Below are 15,359 nucleotides of genomic sequence, written 5' to 3'. Positions count from 1 at the left end.
TGTGTGTGTGTGTGTGTGTGTGTGGTCTGTCTGCCGGGTTTTTGGAGATACTCCTCTTACTCAACCTTTGTTATTCACAGTGACACCTGGTGAAAGTAGTAAGACCTGGGGCCGGAGCTCAGTTGTTCCAAAAGAGGAAGGGGAGGAGGAGGAGAAGAGGGCCCCAAAGAAGAAGGGCCGGACGTGGGGACCAGGAACACTTGGGCAGAAAGAGCTCACATCAGGAGATGAAGGGTAAGAGGCAGATGATGTGAATGTCTCTCCCACCCACAGACTGGCACAACATTTTAAAATATGATAGGAAATACTTTTGTTTCTCTTGTTTATTTTAATATGTTTGGGAAAATACACAGGCTCTGTTTTATTTTTTAAGATGGGCTGGGCTAGCCCAAACTGTGTTCAAGCTCTCTATCTTCCTGCCTCCACCTCCTGAGTGCCAGGATTACAGATGGATGCACGCTACTGCTTGTAAGCTCTTCCTGACCTTTCTAGAGAGTTGTCCAGTCTCCTGATCCTGGGTTTTCTTGTAGGGTAGGAATCGTCAAGCTCTTTCTGTAAAAGGCCAGAAAACATTTTAGGCTTCTGGGTCTTCATGGTGACAGAGAAATAAAAAAGTTGTCCTAGATTCTGAGTGACACAAAAGTGAATGAGCACATTTGGCCATGTTCCTCTCAAACCTCACAAAGACAAGTGGCAGGTAGGACGGATTCAGTCCGCTGGTTTGTTGCCCCTGCAGGGGTTCTCAAAACAGGAAATAGCCCAAAGAGGATGGGGATGCAGAAAGCTGGGCTGCGTGTGCTAAGTCCTGAGGCTTCCCCATAAACCGTCTGTTCAGAGGAAGGGGAGGAAGAGCAGGGTCCACAAGGGCTTTATCCTGAAGCAGAGGCCGGCACAGGACCTCAGCCCGGGCACTGCCCTGGGATGTCCTGTGCCCCATTGGACTGCCTTGCTACTCCCCAACCAACCACACGTTAATGCCCTTCTAGGCAACGGGTGCCTTAGGCATCCTCACTTGCAGGCTGGAGGCCTGGGAGGCAAATTCTTTGCATCTCTGTTTTTCATAGGCCAAGCCTCCTGATGGCGCAGAGAGGGTGGGACTCAGCTCCACAGGTAGCTGTAGAGCTCATGTTTTCTCAGCTACAAAATAGGCATAAGACTAGAACCTAGCTTAAGGGTTGGCTGAGTTCCTCTTGTGAAGTGCATCAATTAGCTGGTTCATGGTGAACGCACCTAATTACCATGCTGGGAGGATGGTGCTCTGCCTTCCACATCATCTACTTAATATTCAAAGTGTGAACATCAGGGTTTGTATTTCTTCTAGAGTACTCCCTGCTCTTCTGTGAGGATAGTAATCGTAGCATCATCTTCAGTGACTTCCTGTTGCTCACTGAATGGGGCCTCCAAACCTGTACTAATATTTTATGTTCAATCTCTCCATTCTTCATGTCTGAGCTCAAGGGAAAAAAAAATAACATTAGATTTATTTAAAAAAAGAATGGATGTATACTAACTGTCAAGTAAGGCTTTGAAATCCTACGTTGCTTTAAATAGAAAATGTAGACTCATAGGACAAGCCGTCTGCCGTGTGAGTACAGCACTTAACGTCCTTCGGGGTCACAGGCCTACAGAGTTCAGGAGAGGAGAGCAGATAAGAACTTGCAGTCTGTCCTTCATGGCCTGGCTCTGAGGAACTCAGTCACCCTGCGTCACTGGCTCCCTCTGACATTAGTGTAAGTTCTACGGTTACCCAGGCTAGCGCTGGTGTCTGCTAATTCAGTTTTCCACTCCATTTTCAGTGAGTGTGCACAGTGGTTTTCCTTCCTTCCTGCAGGCCCTTCCTCTCCTCAGAGGACTCTAGTGATTTTGCTGCTTCTGCTTCACTTAAAGGTTCATGTGTTTGTCTTGTTTTTGTCTTGATAGTAAATTAACCTGCTGCTGCTGCTGCTACTACAGTGTTAACTTTGTACTTTTCTTTCTTCCTACATAGATCTGTCCTTGCAGACTTTTGAGACAATTAAGAAGCACATGCCTTGGTTTTATTCTCAATTCTCATTGAAGAAATGAAAGTGTATTCTAACAAGCTTGAGTCCCATTGTCTTTGATGTCAAAAATGTTAGAGATATCTCCATGATAATGTTATTAATTTTAGTGCCTGTTGAGTGAAGAAAATTGTAATAGCAAAGCCCTTGAATTCAGTAAAGTGAATCCCCCCCTTCCCATTCATCGAACAGTACATGTCTGTAGGGAGAATCCCCCTCCCCATTCATCTAACAGTACATGTCTGTAGGGAACAGCAGCTCACTGATGGCAGCTTGGGTGTTTTTGACTCACACTCCTTTGCAGTTACCCTGGGGCTGTCCAGGGACACTTGTCCCTTACATTGGAAGAGCCTAGGCCTGAAACAGCTTCAACATGGAGTAGGTTTGCTGATTGGACGGGCAGAGCACAGCTGGCCACCTCGCTGGTATAGCCTGGGCAGTTTGAGTATGGAGAGGGTGAGCTGGCTGTGGTCTCTACTACATACTGCTGATTCTCTTTATTCATTGAAGCTCCCCCCAGAGACGGGAAAAAGCTAATGGCTTAAGTACCCCATCAGAGTCTCCACACTTCCACTTGGGGTGAGTCTGGTCTTGACCCATCCACAGCTGTATTGGTAGCAATTGCCCTTCCATTTTCCTGTTCTCATTCTCATTGCTGCAAGTGACGAGCTGGCTATTTTTTTAAGAGCAGTGCACCTTGGGAAAACTGCTCTGTTGGCTCACCCTGGTTGCTGGGCTGCTCCGTGCACACTGTACCAGGAGAAGGCCTTGTGCTGTGCACGCTTGAGCACTGGCTTTGATTTCCTAATCTGGGCTTTGTCAGGCCCAGTACTAGAGGAACTATACCATCTCAGTGCAGTGGGAAGCCCCAGGCTGTGGCGTTGCTGCTTCTCTCCAGCTCTGTGTTTTGTGCTTCAGTTCACCAGTGTTTCTGCCTGCAGAGTTCTGAGGCCTAGGAGAAAGTTGAGCCTTCCTGGTGGCTTCAGACCCTGAGAGAGTAGGCTTTAATGTATGGGTCCTTAGCATTAAAAACCAAGAGTCCTCTCTGGCTGATGTGCTGGGTTTTCAGTGCCACCTTATCATGTAGATTGTTCAGTGCTCCCTTTTACTGCCCTCTGGAGGCCAGGCCAGTGCCTCCAGATCCAGATCCCCCTTTGGAAGAAACTGGAAGGGGGATCCATTCTGTCTCTGAAGAATTGCTAAGTTTGCCGAATGAGCTGATGGCGGGGAGTTGAAATCAAGCCGCTGTCTTTTGTCTCCATGCCCAGACAGACTGCGGCTTGAGTACCACATAGTGTGTCCCCCATATAGGTCTGTCCCACATGCACTGGCTGGGTGCAGCTTTCTTGCTTGATTTTTTTTTTTTTTCCTTTTGAAGAGTGAATGGCTTTGGAAGCTTAAGCATGCGAGATAGAAGCTTGGAAGGAGAAGCTGAGAAACATTATGAGTGGAGTGGCCGGGGCCATTTCTGCTGGTTCATCTGCCCCATGCTTGCCTTGCACTGCAGGTGTTTGCACTGAAATCCTTGTGATGTTCTGAGTGTGTTGTTTGGTACTGTGGGGTGATTGCCTTTCCATTAAGAATGGCTCAGACACAGCCTTCCACAGGCTCAGCCCTTACTCTTTCTGTCTGCTTGCCCACCCGCTCACCCACTCTTTCCATGATTCCATAGCATGTGAGGGGCTTGGTTAAACCACCACTTTTCATCTCCTAGAGCATGTGCACTTGTTTGTGAACTAGGAGGGCTCAGGAAGAGTTGTCTGACCCCCAAGGCTTTCAGTGTGACTAAGGAGACAGACACTTTCTGAGCGCCCATGGAGGCCGTAAGGGAACTAGCCAGTGCTGACGAGCCTCCTCCCCCTTCCTTCAGCCTCAAGTCCCTGGTAGATGGATACAAGCAGTGGTCATCCAGTGCCCCCAACCTGGGGAAGGGCCCAAGGAGTAGCCCCGCCCTACCTGGGTTCACCAGCCTTATGGAGATAGGTAAGTAGAGCATTTGTCTTGGGTTTCTCCCGGTTTCCTTAGAGAATTAATTCTTGACTAGACTTCCAGTGTTGTTTAAGGATTCCCAGTACTACTTACTATCCATAGGGTTTGTCTCATCTTTGTCCTCTACTCTGTCTTCTCCATTTTATCAGGTTTTCCTAAACCCTAGTTTCCATGTATTGTAGCCACGGAACCTGTCTTTTGCCTCCGGTCCCAAGAATCCAACAATAATATCTCCAGGACAGTGTGCAGGGATGAGGGCCCGAGCCGAACATATTTCCCCTTTCCTAGCCTTTCAACTGTTCCTCTGGTTACTGAGTGGTGGCTGAGCTCTCTAGATGCTTTTCTTTATAGATTTCCAAGTCATGATAGGCCCATAAATAGAACAGATTGGCCTTCAAACATATAGAGGATTCTGATTTCTTCTGAAGACCAACCTTAAGACATTTTGCAAAAAATTGTGCTAGAAATCGAAAGCCTTTCTAGTTTTTAAGGTACAAAAATATTAGAAATGTTTCTGGCTCTAGGAACTCATTCTGCATGTTCTTGTAAGCATCCCTATTGAGGTAAAGGCATTGCACAGTGGTAGTAGACTTGCTTAACAGCTATGAGGTTGGTGCAGCATTTTATACACACTCAGCAGAGTCCCTAAGAGGGAGGCAGCAAATTAGCTGATACTCTGGTTTGCAAGTAGAGAAATGGGCTCTGGAATGCAGGTGAATTTCCCATGTTGGTCTCAGTTGAGTGTACAGAAAACAGTTCCCCTTGGCTCAGTGCCCAGTTTCATGTCCTGCTTTTCTGACACTGAGCTGGAAGAAGGACCAGACTCTTCACTCCATTTTCTCTGCCATTTCTCATTTGCACAGAGGATGAGGATAGTGAAGGCCCAGGAAGCGGAGAGAATCACCTACAGCATTCACCCAACCAGTCCTACCTCTGTATCCCATTTCCTCGTGGAGAGGATGGGGATGGCCCCTCCAGTGATGGAGTTCATGAGGAACCTACCCCAGTCAACTCAGCTACCAGTACCCCTCAGCTGACGCCAACCAACAGCCTCAAGCGCAGTGGGACCCACCACCGGCGCTGTGAGGTGGCTCTGCTTGGATGTGGAGCTGTTCTGGCAGCCACGGGCCTAGGGTTTGACTTGCTAGAAGCTGGCAAATGCCAGTTGCTCCCCCCAGAGGAACCTGAGCCACCAGCCCGGGAGGAGAAGAAGAGGCGTGAGGGTCTTTTCCAAAGGGCCAGCCGCCCTCGTCGGAGTACCAGCCCTCCCTCCCGAAAGCTCTTCAAGAAGGAAGAGCCAATGACGTTGCTAGGAGACCCCTCTGCCTCCTTGACACTGCTGTCTCTCTCCTCCATCTCTGAATGCAACTCTACCCGCTCCCTACTGCGCTCTGACAGTGATGAGATTGTGGTTTATGAAATGCCAGTCAGCCCAGTTGAAGCTCCACCCCTAACCCAATGCACCCACAACCCCCTGGTTAATGTCCGAGTGGAGCGTTTCAAGAGAGACCCCAACCAGTCCCTGACTCCCACCCATGTCACCCTCACAGCCCCCACGCAGCCCAGTGGTCACAGGCGGACTCCTTCTGATGGGGCACTTAAGCCAACAGCAGCCCCTGCACTACTAGGCAGCAGGAGCCCCTCCAGCAATGGAATGAGTCCCAGTCCTGGAACAGGTGAGTTCTGGCCACTTCCCTTTTTCTCTTTGCTTCTTTTATGGCCCTGGGAGTAAAGATCTTTGTAGGTGGCTCATTTTCAATCCTTTTACTTCTGGATTTGAATAAGCCCCATTTCTTCTTCTCTTGTTCAACCATGCAAGAAATATGATATGGAATTGGCAGGGTGTCCAGAGCTGGCTGGCTTCTCTCTGCCCTGTACCATGGGCATCTTCTCCTGAGTGTTGAAAGGAGTCAGGCTGCTTAGGAAGAGACAGACAAGGGCATCAATGACATGCTGACACCCTGCTCTGGGGCAGGGCGGTGGCTCCAGCATCCGAGGGCAGCTGTCAAGCTTCTTGTTCCCTAAAGATTCTGTAGCTACAGTGACGGAGTCTTCACCACACCTAGGAAGGGTGTTTTCTGCCACATACTTGGGCCCCTGCCATTATAGCATTACTTCAGACACACACCTAAGGTCAGCTGCCACCCATCCATCACGTTCTCCTCCGTCACTAATTCCTGAGGCACACCTGCCCCTTCACAGCTGGAGACATGTCTAGTAGGTGACTGTCCACATGTATAAGCTTGCCTTTTGCAGTTGACCCCAGAAACTCTTGTGAATGTGCACTTTCAACTTAGGACTTCCCTGTCACCAATCCTTGCTCCCTAAAAGGCCCGAGGCTGGCTAAGAAACACCCGCTACTTAGAACATGGAGAGAAGCAGAGGTGCTCGTGCCCTTTCGGTGAGATTGAGATTGCCGTGTGTGCAACAGTTGTCTCACACCTTTGTGTGAGTCTTCTCTCTGTGGGCCTGTCTCTTACATGGTCTGTGACCTGTCTGGGAATAGAGACAGCAGGAATCATCATTTCCTGTCATATGGCTATTATGTAGATGAACACTGAACGACAGTCATTCCCTTAAATCAAGGGTCAGCAAACTATTTTGGGAAAGGACAAGATGGTAAATACTGTGGGTTCTCTCTCTCTCTCTCTCTCTCTCTCTCTCTCTCTCTCTCTCTCTCTCTCTCTCTCTCTAACTACTCAGCTATACTGCTGGAGATACAAAGCAGCTACAGAGTGTATCAGAAATGTGTCTCAGTAAAACTTTATTTACAAACATAAGGGACCACCTTATGGGTCCTTTCCCAACATCTGCTTTAACTTAGTTACTATTACCTCACCCAAGGCCACTTTGTTTCTATTCACTGCTATATCCCCAGCACCTCCCTGCACACTTCTTGACTCAGTGTGAGTTCTGTAAACATTTGCCTAAGTATATGGAAGTATGGGGAAGGTGCATATCTCAGCTGGAAATAATGGTGCCATCATCTGATGTCTTTCCCATTGTCTTTCTGACCAGGCATGTTGAAAACTCCCAGTCCCAGCCGAGACCCAGGTGACTTTCCCCGTCTCCCTGACCCCAATGTGGTCTTTCCCCCAACTCCAAGGCGCTGGAACACCCAGCGAGACTCTACCTTAGAGAGACCCAAGACCCTGGAGTTTCTGCCTCGACCACGTCCTTCTGCCAACCGGCAACGGCTGGACCCTTGGTGGTTTGTGTCTCCCAGCCATGCCCGCAGCGCCTCCCCAGCTAACAGCTCCAGCACAGAAACACCCAGCAACCTGGACTCCTGCTTTGCCAGCAGCAGCAGCACTGTAGAAGAGCGGCCTGGACTTCCAGCCCTGCTCCCTTTACAGGCAGGGCCACTGCCCCCTGCTGAGCGGACACTTTTGGACCTGGACGCCGAGGGGCAGAGCCAGGATAGCACTGTACCCCTATGCAGAGCTGAGCTGAATGCACACGGGCCTTCCCCATATGAGATCCAACAGGAGTTCTGGTCTTAGTGTAAAAAGGGCCAGGGCGGGCAAGGGAGAAATCGGAGGAGGCAGAGGGAGCTGGCACAGCCCGGTCTCAGGCCCCCTGGGAACCAGACCTCCTCCTTGCACTGAGAATGCACTTTGAAGATGGAAGGGATGGGAGCAGGGCCTCTTTGGAGGGTCTCCTGACCTGCAGGATCTTTTCTCCATGTTCACTAGAGGGGCTGTGTCAGCTCTGGCTGTAGAGAGGGGTGTGCACGTATGTCCCCACACTCCGGCCTTCCTTACCTTTAAAATGACACTACAGAGTCATTCAGCCACATCTGTCCACTGCCTCTCCTCCTCAGCCAGCCGTAGCTGTCCTGGGTTCCCTTTGTCAGCCCTGAGTCCTACCTGTTCACATACCTGTACTGATGTTCTGTGATTGATTTGACTTATCGTCCACTCTTCCCATGACTCAGTGTCACCTTGGTATTGGATGAGTGTCTTGTGTCCTAAGTCCTTCTGTGCCAGCTGATGGGGATAGGCTGGCCTTATGATGGCCAGGGGGCTTGGCAGATCAGGTAGTGCCTACCTGTGCAAATCTCAATGGGAGCTGAGAGTTCAGAGAGGGAGGAGAGGAAAGGAGGCAGTCAGGAACAGTACAGTCAGGCTGGGTGGGGAGGCTAACCGAGGCAGGCCTTGGTTTGGTTTGGGTTTAAGTTTTAGAAACAGGCAGAAATCAGTACCTGTTGCGTGGCGTGGGTTCAGATCATCTCAGGAATATCTATCTGAGAGACACACTCACTGACCTTGAAGTCAGGAACAAGGCCTGCATTTCTCTGTCTTGTTGAGCTTCTATTCTTTCCTCTGGTTCCTGGACTCAGTGGGCTTTTTTAGGTCATGTGTGATCACAGATACGCCTGAATTATGTCAATAGCATATGGGGTTGGGTTCTGGACCATGAGGTTTGGAGTTATGGGAATTTCTTCATTGGACTGTCCATTTTGTGATGCCCCTGAAGTAAATGGAACCATTAATAATAATGTTTGGGCGCAGTGAGGCAGTAGTGTGATACAGTTCCTGAGGTACTCAGTGGCTGCTGACACTATCTCTGTCTCTATACAGAGAGAGCCTTTGTGCTGAGCCCTGCACCATGAGCTGGGTAGCAAGAAACCACAGAGGCTAGTGCTGATGTGTTTAATATTTGTTTCTTAAACTTGAATGCTGAGCTTCAAAGTGTTTTCACCCATTTTCTCCACTGTCCACTCCCTCTGAGCCCCCTGTGTTGTGTGTGACAGTTAACAGCTTGGTTGAGGTTACAGTCCCCACTGGTGTTGGAGTCTGTCTACTGGCTCTCTTGTGTTTGCCGCCTGGATGCCCAGAGGGTTAGAGTGGTACTCATGGTGCTGGTGACAGGTTTCATCAGTGCTGTTTCTCTGGGAAGAACATATGAGATGATGTTGGTTCCCACAAGTTCTTTATGAGCTCATTTGCCCTTTGTCTCCACCCTGTACCCCAGTTTCAGACAGGGGATCAGTGTTGACAGCGTCAGCCAGAGTTTTGCTATAATATCTGGTCTTCCCTCTTGGTTCTGTGAAATGAGAATGGAAGAGATTAACTTTGCCCTCATCCTCTGACCCCTCAGATAGCAGAGGGGAGCTCATGAACCCCGTTGTCCCGGGCAACCCAGTGATGATGCTTCCCTGCTCCATCTGCACACCTTGGCTGCATTAAAGCTTTACACTAGGCAGCAGCTGGCTCCAGCCTGTGCTCCAGCCCCAAGCAGGGCTTTTTCCTACCTACATTTTGACTGTAGCCATCTCTCCAGGAAAGACATTGTTACAGATGCAGTGCACACTGAGTGGCTGCTACAGGCCATGGAGTGACAGGTGGGCTTGAGCCCATCTCCACCCAACCTTCGACAGAGGAAGGCTTTGCTAAAGAGATGATGGTACCTGAGAGATGTGAACGCGGGGCTGTGTAGACTGCTGCAGTGAGCATGGGTTAGTGTGGGGGAAGGGTTTCTTGTTGAGCTCCTCCAAACCTATGCAGTGCTGGCCCACTGCCTGCCACTCTTCCATGCGAGCCTAGAGATGGGATGAGTGTTAAGAAGTGACATAGGTTCCCTTATCTGTGGTCATGGTTAGGACTAGGCTTGGTAGCTGTGAATAAACCCACTTACAGTAGCTTCTCCCTTTCACTTCCCTTTCTTCAAAGACGTGACTGTCTGCTTGGAACACATGCTCGCTACCTTCAGGCTGCTCACAGGATCAGATACTGTTCTTTTCTGTGAGTCTTCTCATGCCTTCACTTGCCAGTGCTTATCCTTAGAGACCTAGGCTGTTGCTAGGAACTGGGGAGATGACTGCATCACCACTTACAGCTATTTCCAGGAAGCTGTCTCGGATGCTCTTCACGTGGTCTTTCACATCCCTGTGACCTTGTATGCATCATCATAACGATAGCCTACATTTGAACAACTCAGAATAGGGATGTTTTCCCTTCTGACCTTAAAAAAAAAAGTCACATCATTTTCCTCACATTTAATACACTTGTCTCAAGAACAGGAAGACAGACAGACAGACGCACGCTGTTTGGATGGTTGAGTCTGGCCAAAGCTCTGAGCCTGGCCTGCCTCCTCTGTTCCTCTTTTCTTGCATGACTCTGGTCCTGTATCTTGATCCCTCTCAGGTTTCCTTCTAAAAGCCTTTATCATACACTTCCCTTACAAGGGCATTGACACACTGTGGCTCCCTGCCAGCTTGAGGGCCAGCTTCTTCCGCTGCACGGTGAATGTGCTGAAGCTGACAGCATGGTTCTCACCATCTTTGCCTCAGGGCATCTTGCCTTAGTTTTATCCTTTGGCTTCTGGAAGATGAGCGATTTGGAGTTGGTTGAACATGATTAATGGGTACCTGGGCCAGGCGCATGCTCTCCCACCACATCATGTAGCCCAGGTGACTACATGATCATTTCCTACTCCCTCCTCCACTTAACCTGGCCAGCTGGATGTCCTTACCATTGGTGTCTTACAGAGGAAACGGGGGCTTGGTGGCAGCATCTGGGTGGCAGTTTGCTGGCCTCTGATTTTTGAGGATCATCCCTAGGGTCATAGCTTGCTAAAAATTCGAAATCAGGTCAGTTCTGGAATAATCGTTGGGAAAAGGGTCCCTAGGCATGGAACATCATGTGGCAAAGGATAATACTCTTCAAAACCCCTTTACCCTCAGGCTGTTGCTCAGGGACACAAGACTTTGCAGGGTGTCTAGACCCGACCCTTGCTCCATGCTGTTGCCCCATGAGAAGGACCATTCTTCACTCATGACGTTCATGCCTTCTGCGCATCCTCTTCTTCCCTCTGCTATCCCACCCCCACCCCCAGCCCCGTAACTGCATCTCCCACTTGCTAAGCAAGGACCTACCAGAGTAAAGAACAGTGGGCCCTGAAGGCTGTGGCTGTGAGTGCACACCTCAGGATGTAAGTGTCCAATGGTGCTCCGCCATGGGTGCAGAGCCCCCAACTTTTTACCATGTTTATTTGATCATGTGCCTTTGGATGGGTGTGTGAGTAATCACGCAATCCGACAGATCAGAAGTACACATCTCTGCCTCTAGAAGGCCTGGGAAAGAGGCAGGTCCTACTGTTGGTGAAGTACTGAACTTCCTCTAAGGACTTGTGGAGACTGGAATTGAGGTAGATTGAAGAGTAGTCCTCAGAGAGTTGTGGGTGGCAAGAACCTGGCGACTTCAGCTGTCCATTTTCAAACTGAAGTTTGCTGATGTGTGGCCCTCAGAAGCCCTCCTGTGAGCTGGGGGTGGTGTTCACTCCTCTGCTTAAGGCCCTAACTTTAAAACCTACCGTCTTAGGTAGGTTCTGGGATGCATTCCTGGAGGCCCAGCTACTCAGGAGGCTGAGGCAGGGCAATTGCTTCAGCCTGAGGTGTGATGTCAGTCTGGGGCAACATAGCAATGTCCTGTCTCTTAAATGTGTGGTGCCAGATCCCCAGCTCCAGCACAGATGGCTTCACCTTGCAACACTGCTTCCCTTGGTGGAGAAAAGTGAGAATGTCTGTGACTGGAGGTCAAAGACTAAAATTGCCCGTTCCATATGGCTCAGTCATATAGCACTTGTCCCTGGCTTGACCTGAGAATGACTTCCTGTCATGATACAGTTGTTGGAAACACATTTCCAGATGGCAAAACAGTATTTTCCTAGTTCAAAAATTGCAATAAAATCCGCATATAAAAGGAGAAAGACCCTTCTCCTTGGACTCTTCCCTGGCATTGATAGCTGGAGGCTCACCATCTCTGGTACTTAGTTGGAGGGCATGAACCAGGAGCTGGGATCTTGTTTGATTAAGGGCAATCAATACATATCTCATTAGTCAAACCCAGACCCAGGTTCCTGGTTAGGTCTGCAGGCCAAGTGAGTTTCTTTTATTTTTTTCATGAGCTGCTTCTAGGTATTCCCATCCACTGCCTTCTCTGTCCATTTCTGGTTGCGGACCCTGGAGGCACCTGGGCCTCCCTAAGCTGCTGGAGAAGCGTTGGACTGCAGAGTGCTGGGTTCTCCTGAGCTCTGCCCTAGCACTCAGGTCCTTGGTTTCTTTGATGCCTTTGTCCCTGCCTCCTCTCTGAGTCTCACAGTGGAAAAGAGAAGATCCTGGGGATTGAGAGTGCGGACCTGAGCTGGGAGCGCCTTCGGAAACAGGCCCTGCCCTGCCCTGCCCTGACTGACCCTCTAACTGTGCCGCTTGGGTTGTCAAGTGTGAATGTGGCAGCAAGATGGCGTCCCAGGATGGGATTAAGAACACAGACCTAGTGTTTAGAGAGAAGCCTTTCCTACGGGGCAGGAGGGGGGGGAAGTTCTCAGGTCAGAACAGCTGTAAGGGACATGTGAAGAGCCTTGGGAAGTGATACGGTATACTTTGCACTCACTCAAGACCAAATTTCAAAAGTTCTGTGTTGCCCTCGCTCCTGCGATCTTTAACACCATCATACCTACACAGACAACCTTAGGGCTGAGCACCGACCATGTCATGGATGTATTTATTAATTTTGGCATTTCAGAAAGTTATGTTGAAGCATGGTTTAGCCTTTGATTACTTTTTTTTTTTTTTTTAACCTCCCTTTGACATTTGTATCCAATGTAAGTGCCTTCCCAGCCTGGTATGGGATAGGCCCTGCCCAACGTCTGCTGGGGCTCCAGATGGAGCTGTGCAGTTTGACATAGGGCTCTGCGTTTTATCCTCATCACCACCTCATACCACAAGTTCTAAGTGCTGCTTGTCACCCCCTGGGAGCCCTGGCATTCAGACACAACGGGGAGGCACCCTGTCCTTGGCCCTGTAACTGGGGTGACCTGTCCTTCCTTCATGTTCTCTCACTGCCTTTCAGGCTCTCAGAAGCGTTCCAGGAGAAAGTGGTCCTACAGAGAGAAGCCTGGAGAGTCTCAATTTTCACTTCTCTGACCTCACTCATCAGTCCTGGGTCTCAGGACTCTTTAGCTCCCCTGTGTGCTAAGCTTTGCAACCATTGTCCCCCACCCCCACCCCCACCCCTGCACAGCAAACCTTCACACTATCCACTGGGGTCAGGCTCCCTGCCATTTCCTGCCTTCATGGTCACATCACTCACGCCATTTACTCTACCTCCAGTTCCAAGGCCATGTCTGCTATGGCTTATATTTATTATTTTTATTATCATTACTACTTTGGACAGGGTCTCATGTAACCCAGACAGGCTTCAAACTTGCTATATAGCTAAGGATGACCTTGGATGGTCCTCCAGCCTCCACATCCCGGATGATAAGATTAGAGGTGAGTAACTTACCTCTCCTTATTACTTGCAGAATAAGATGAGAGTTTATCCTGGCCCAGGTGTGGAGCTGAACGACAGATTTTAAGAAAAGCTACTAAATCTTCCACATAAGGAGGCTCTGTCCAGAAATTTGTGTGCATATATTTTGTGACTCCTTATATAGTACTCCCCATAGTTAGTGGGTATTACTTGTACCCAAGAATGTGTGGACAGACGCGGGGTGTTCCTATTGTGTGCCTAGAGTCACAGAGCTGGTAAGCAAGTTGCTGATCTCTCTGCTCTAGCCTGTGAGCATGTTCTTAGACCACTGCTGAAAAGCCTTAAGGTGAAATTAGTCCATCTCGGGTCCATGTAGGTTCTGAAATCACCCCATTTGCCAAGGAGCTGTGTTCTCTGGCTGCCCTGCCATCTCCCCAAGCCCAGCAGACATCATCATTGCTGATGGTAGCTTTCTCCTTCACCTTTTTCAGCTCTGCAGGGATTCCAATCTCACTGGGATGACTGTCTGCCCTGTAGCTCCCCTCCTCCCAGCACCTAGAAGGCCCTGGGTCTCTGCCGTCTGACTTGGAGCTTCCTGATACTGCTCCTCCACTCTCCTCCATTCCTAGTTCTTGGAGGTTGGAGCCTGTTTCAGCTCCTGTCTTCTAGGGAGATCAGGATGCTGTCCTTTTGTCACCTTGAGCCTTGGTACCCAGCTAGCAAAGCAGGACGGTGTTGAACTCAGTAATGTTCTGCTTCCCCTGGCCCCCGTTCTTCACCTTTGTGCACAGCTGGGCCTCCACAGCCAGCACTCTGAGGCTCTGTCCAAAGTCTCAAGGAGAGGTACTGCACAGGCTCTGAAAAAGTTGTCTTTGGGGCTTTCTCCTGTTAGGTCCCTTGAGTCTAGAAGGTACAGTGAAAGTCGTTGGTTTTGTTGTTCAGTATTTAACTACAAGCTTCCTTCCCTGCACCAGTGTCCCCTCTGTGTATCCCGAGTCCCTCCTTGAGCCCCTATTTGCTTTGGAATTTAAATTATTGTGTATCGTCAGAAGTATTTAAAGACGGAAAAGTCCTGAAGGAGGCTTATTATCAGGTTCTTTCCTTTGGCCTTTTCTCTTCATGTCTTTCAAGGTACTGTACGTTGTTGACGGGATGCCGAACAGGCTGGGTTCAGTGGCTAAGCCTCCCACTATTACAGTGTCATGCTGATCTCAGCCTGGTCCCCACACCAGAGCTCTCAGAGACTTGAATAAAACTGTCATACTGGTTACTCCCGGTTCGGTTCGTTGTGGTGGTCCTATGTGACTTGTTCTAACCCATTCTCATGTTAATTAAGCCAGAAATCCAAGTAGCCAGGCTGTACCCCGAGAAGTGTTACCTATAGGAAAAAGAGTGTGGAGAGAGAGATAAGATTCTGTAGAAAAGGGCCAAGGGTGAGAGGCCTCTCAGGGTCCTTGAGACTCTAAGCTGACCGAGGGCCTCTTTAAAAGGGGGATAGAGAAGGATGGTGTTTGCTCTGTAGGGGCAGGGGCAGAGTTTGCTCACACGGGGCGCAGAGAAGTCTCCATTCACTCTACCACCAGGTGCGTTCCAAGGAATCCAACTTAGATCATCAGACTTGGCAATAAGTACCCTTATTATCTGAGCCATCTCACCAGCCCAAAGAAATCTATTTACTATAATACAGTTCGTGCTGGGATGGCATGCTTTGGGGTACTAGAGACTGGATGGAGCCTGAGGTGGTGCCTCACAGACAACTTCATAGACGTGTCCCTGAGAGCCCTGAAGGATGGAAGGGAGGCTGACAAAAGCCTAGTTGGTGCCTTGCAAACATTAGGACCTTAGTCTGATCCCCAGACTTCACATATGAAAAGGTGAACATGGTGGGGTGTGCTTGTAATACCAGCGCTGGGGAGGCAGGGAAAGGCGGGGCTCACTGGCCATTCAGGCTAACCAGACCCAAGTCAGTGAGAGATCCTGTCCCACAGAAGTGGAAGGGCACTGCCACCGGCACCTGGAAAATAATACCCAGGCTCCTCTGGCCTACACACACACACACACACACACACACACA

The 15,359-nt window shown here is 49.6% G+C and overlaps 1 protein-coding gene across 2 annotated transcripts in view; it reads left to right on the top strand.

Moving 5' to 3' along the window:
- Map3k9 (mitogen-activated protein kinase kinase kinase 9) overlaps nucleotides 1-11,736 on the top strand; it is a 62,731-nt gene extending 50,995 nt beyond the window's left edge. Inside the window, exons 8-12 of one of the 2 annotated variants that reach the window (XM_021201607.2) lie at nucleotides 81-234; nucleotides 2,550-2,618; nucleotides 3,910-4,022; nucleotides 4,892-5,704; nucleotides 7,047-11,736. In XM_021201607.2, coding sequence (XP_021057266.1) covers nucleotides 81-234; nucleotides 2,550-2,618; nucleotides 3,910-4,022; nucleotides 4,892-5,704; nucleotides 7,047-7,531 — 1,634 coding nt within the window. In that variant the 3' untranslated portion in view covers nucleotides 7,532-11,736. The remainder of the gene's footprint in view (nucleotides 1-80; nucleotides 235-2,549; nucleotides 2,619-3,909; nucleotides 4,023-4,891; nucleotides 5,705-7,046) is intronic. The other variant, XM_021201608.2, reaches the window with a different exon arrangement.
- Nucleotides 11,737-15,359: the final 3,623 nt, after the last annotated feature.

This window comes from Mus pahari, chromosome 7, assembly GCF_900095145.1.
Source record: "Mus pahari chromosome 7, PAHARI_EIJ_v1.1, whole genome shotgun sequence".
Taxonomy (NCBI): domain Eukaryota; kingdom Metazoa; phylum Chordata; class Mammalia; order Rodentia; family Muridae; genus Mus; species Mus pahari.
The sequence above is the reverse complement of the archived record's forward strand: the minus strand, read 5'-3'. Positions and strand labels throughout refer to the sequence as shown.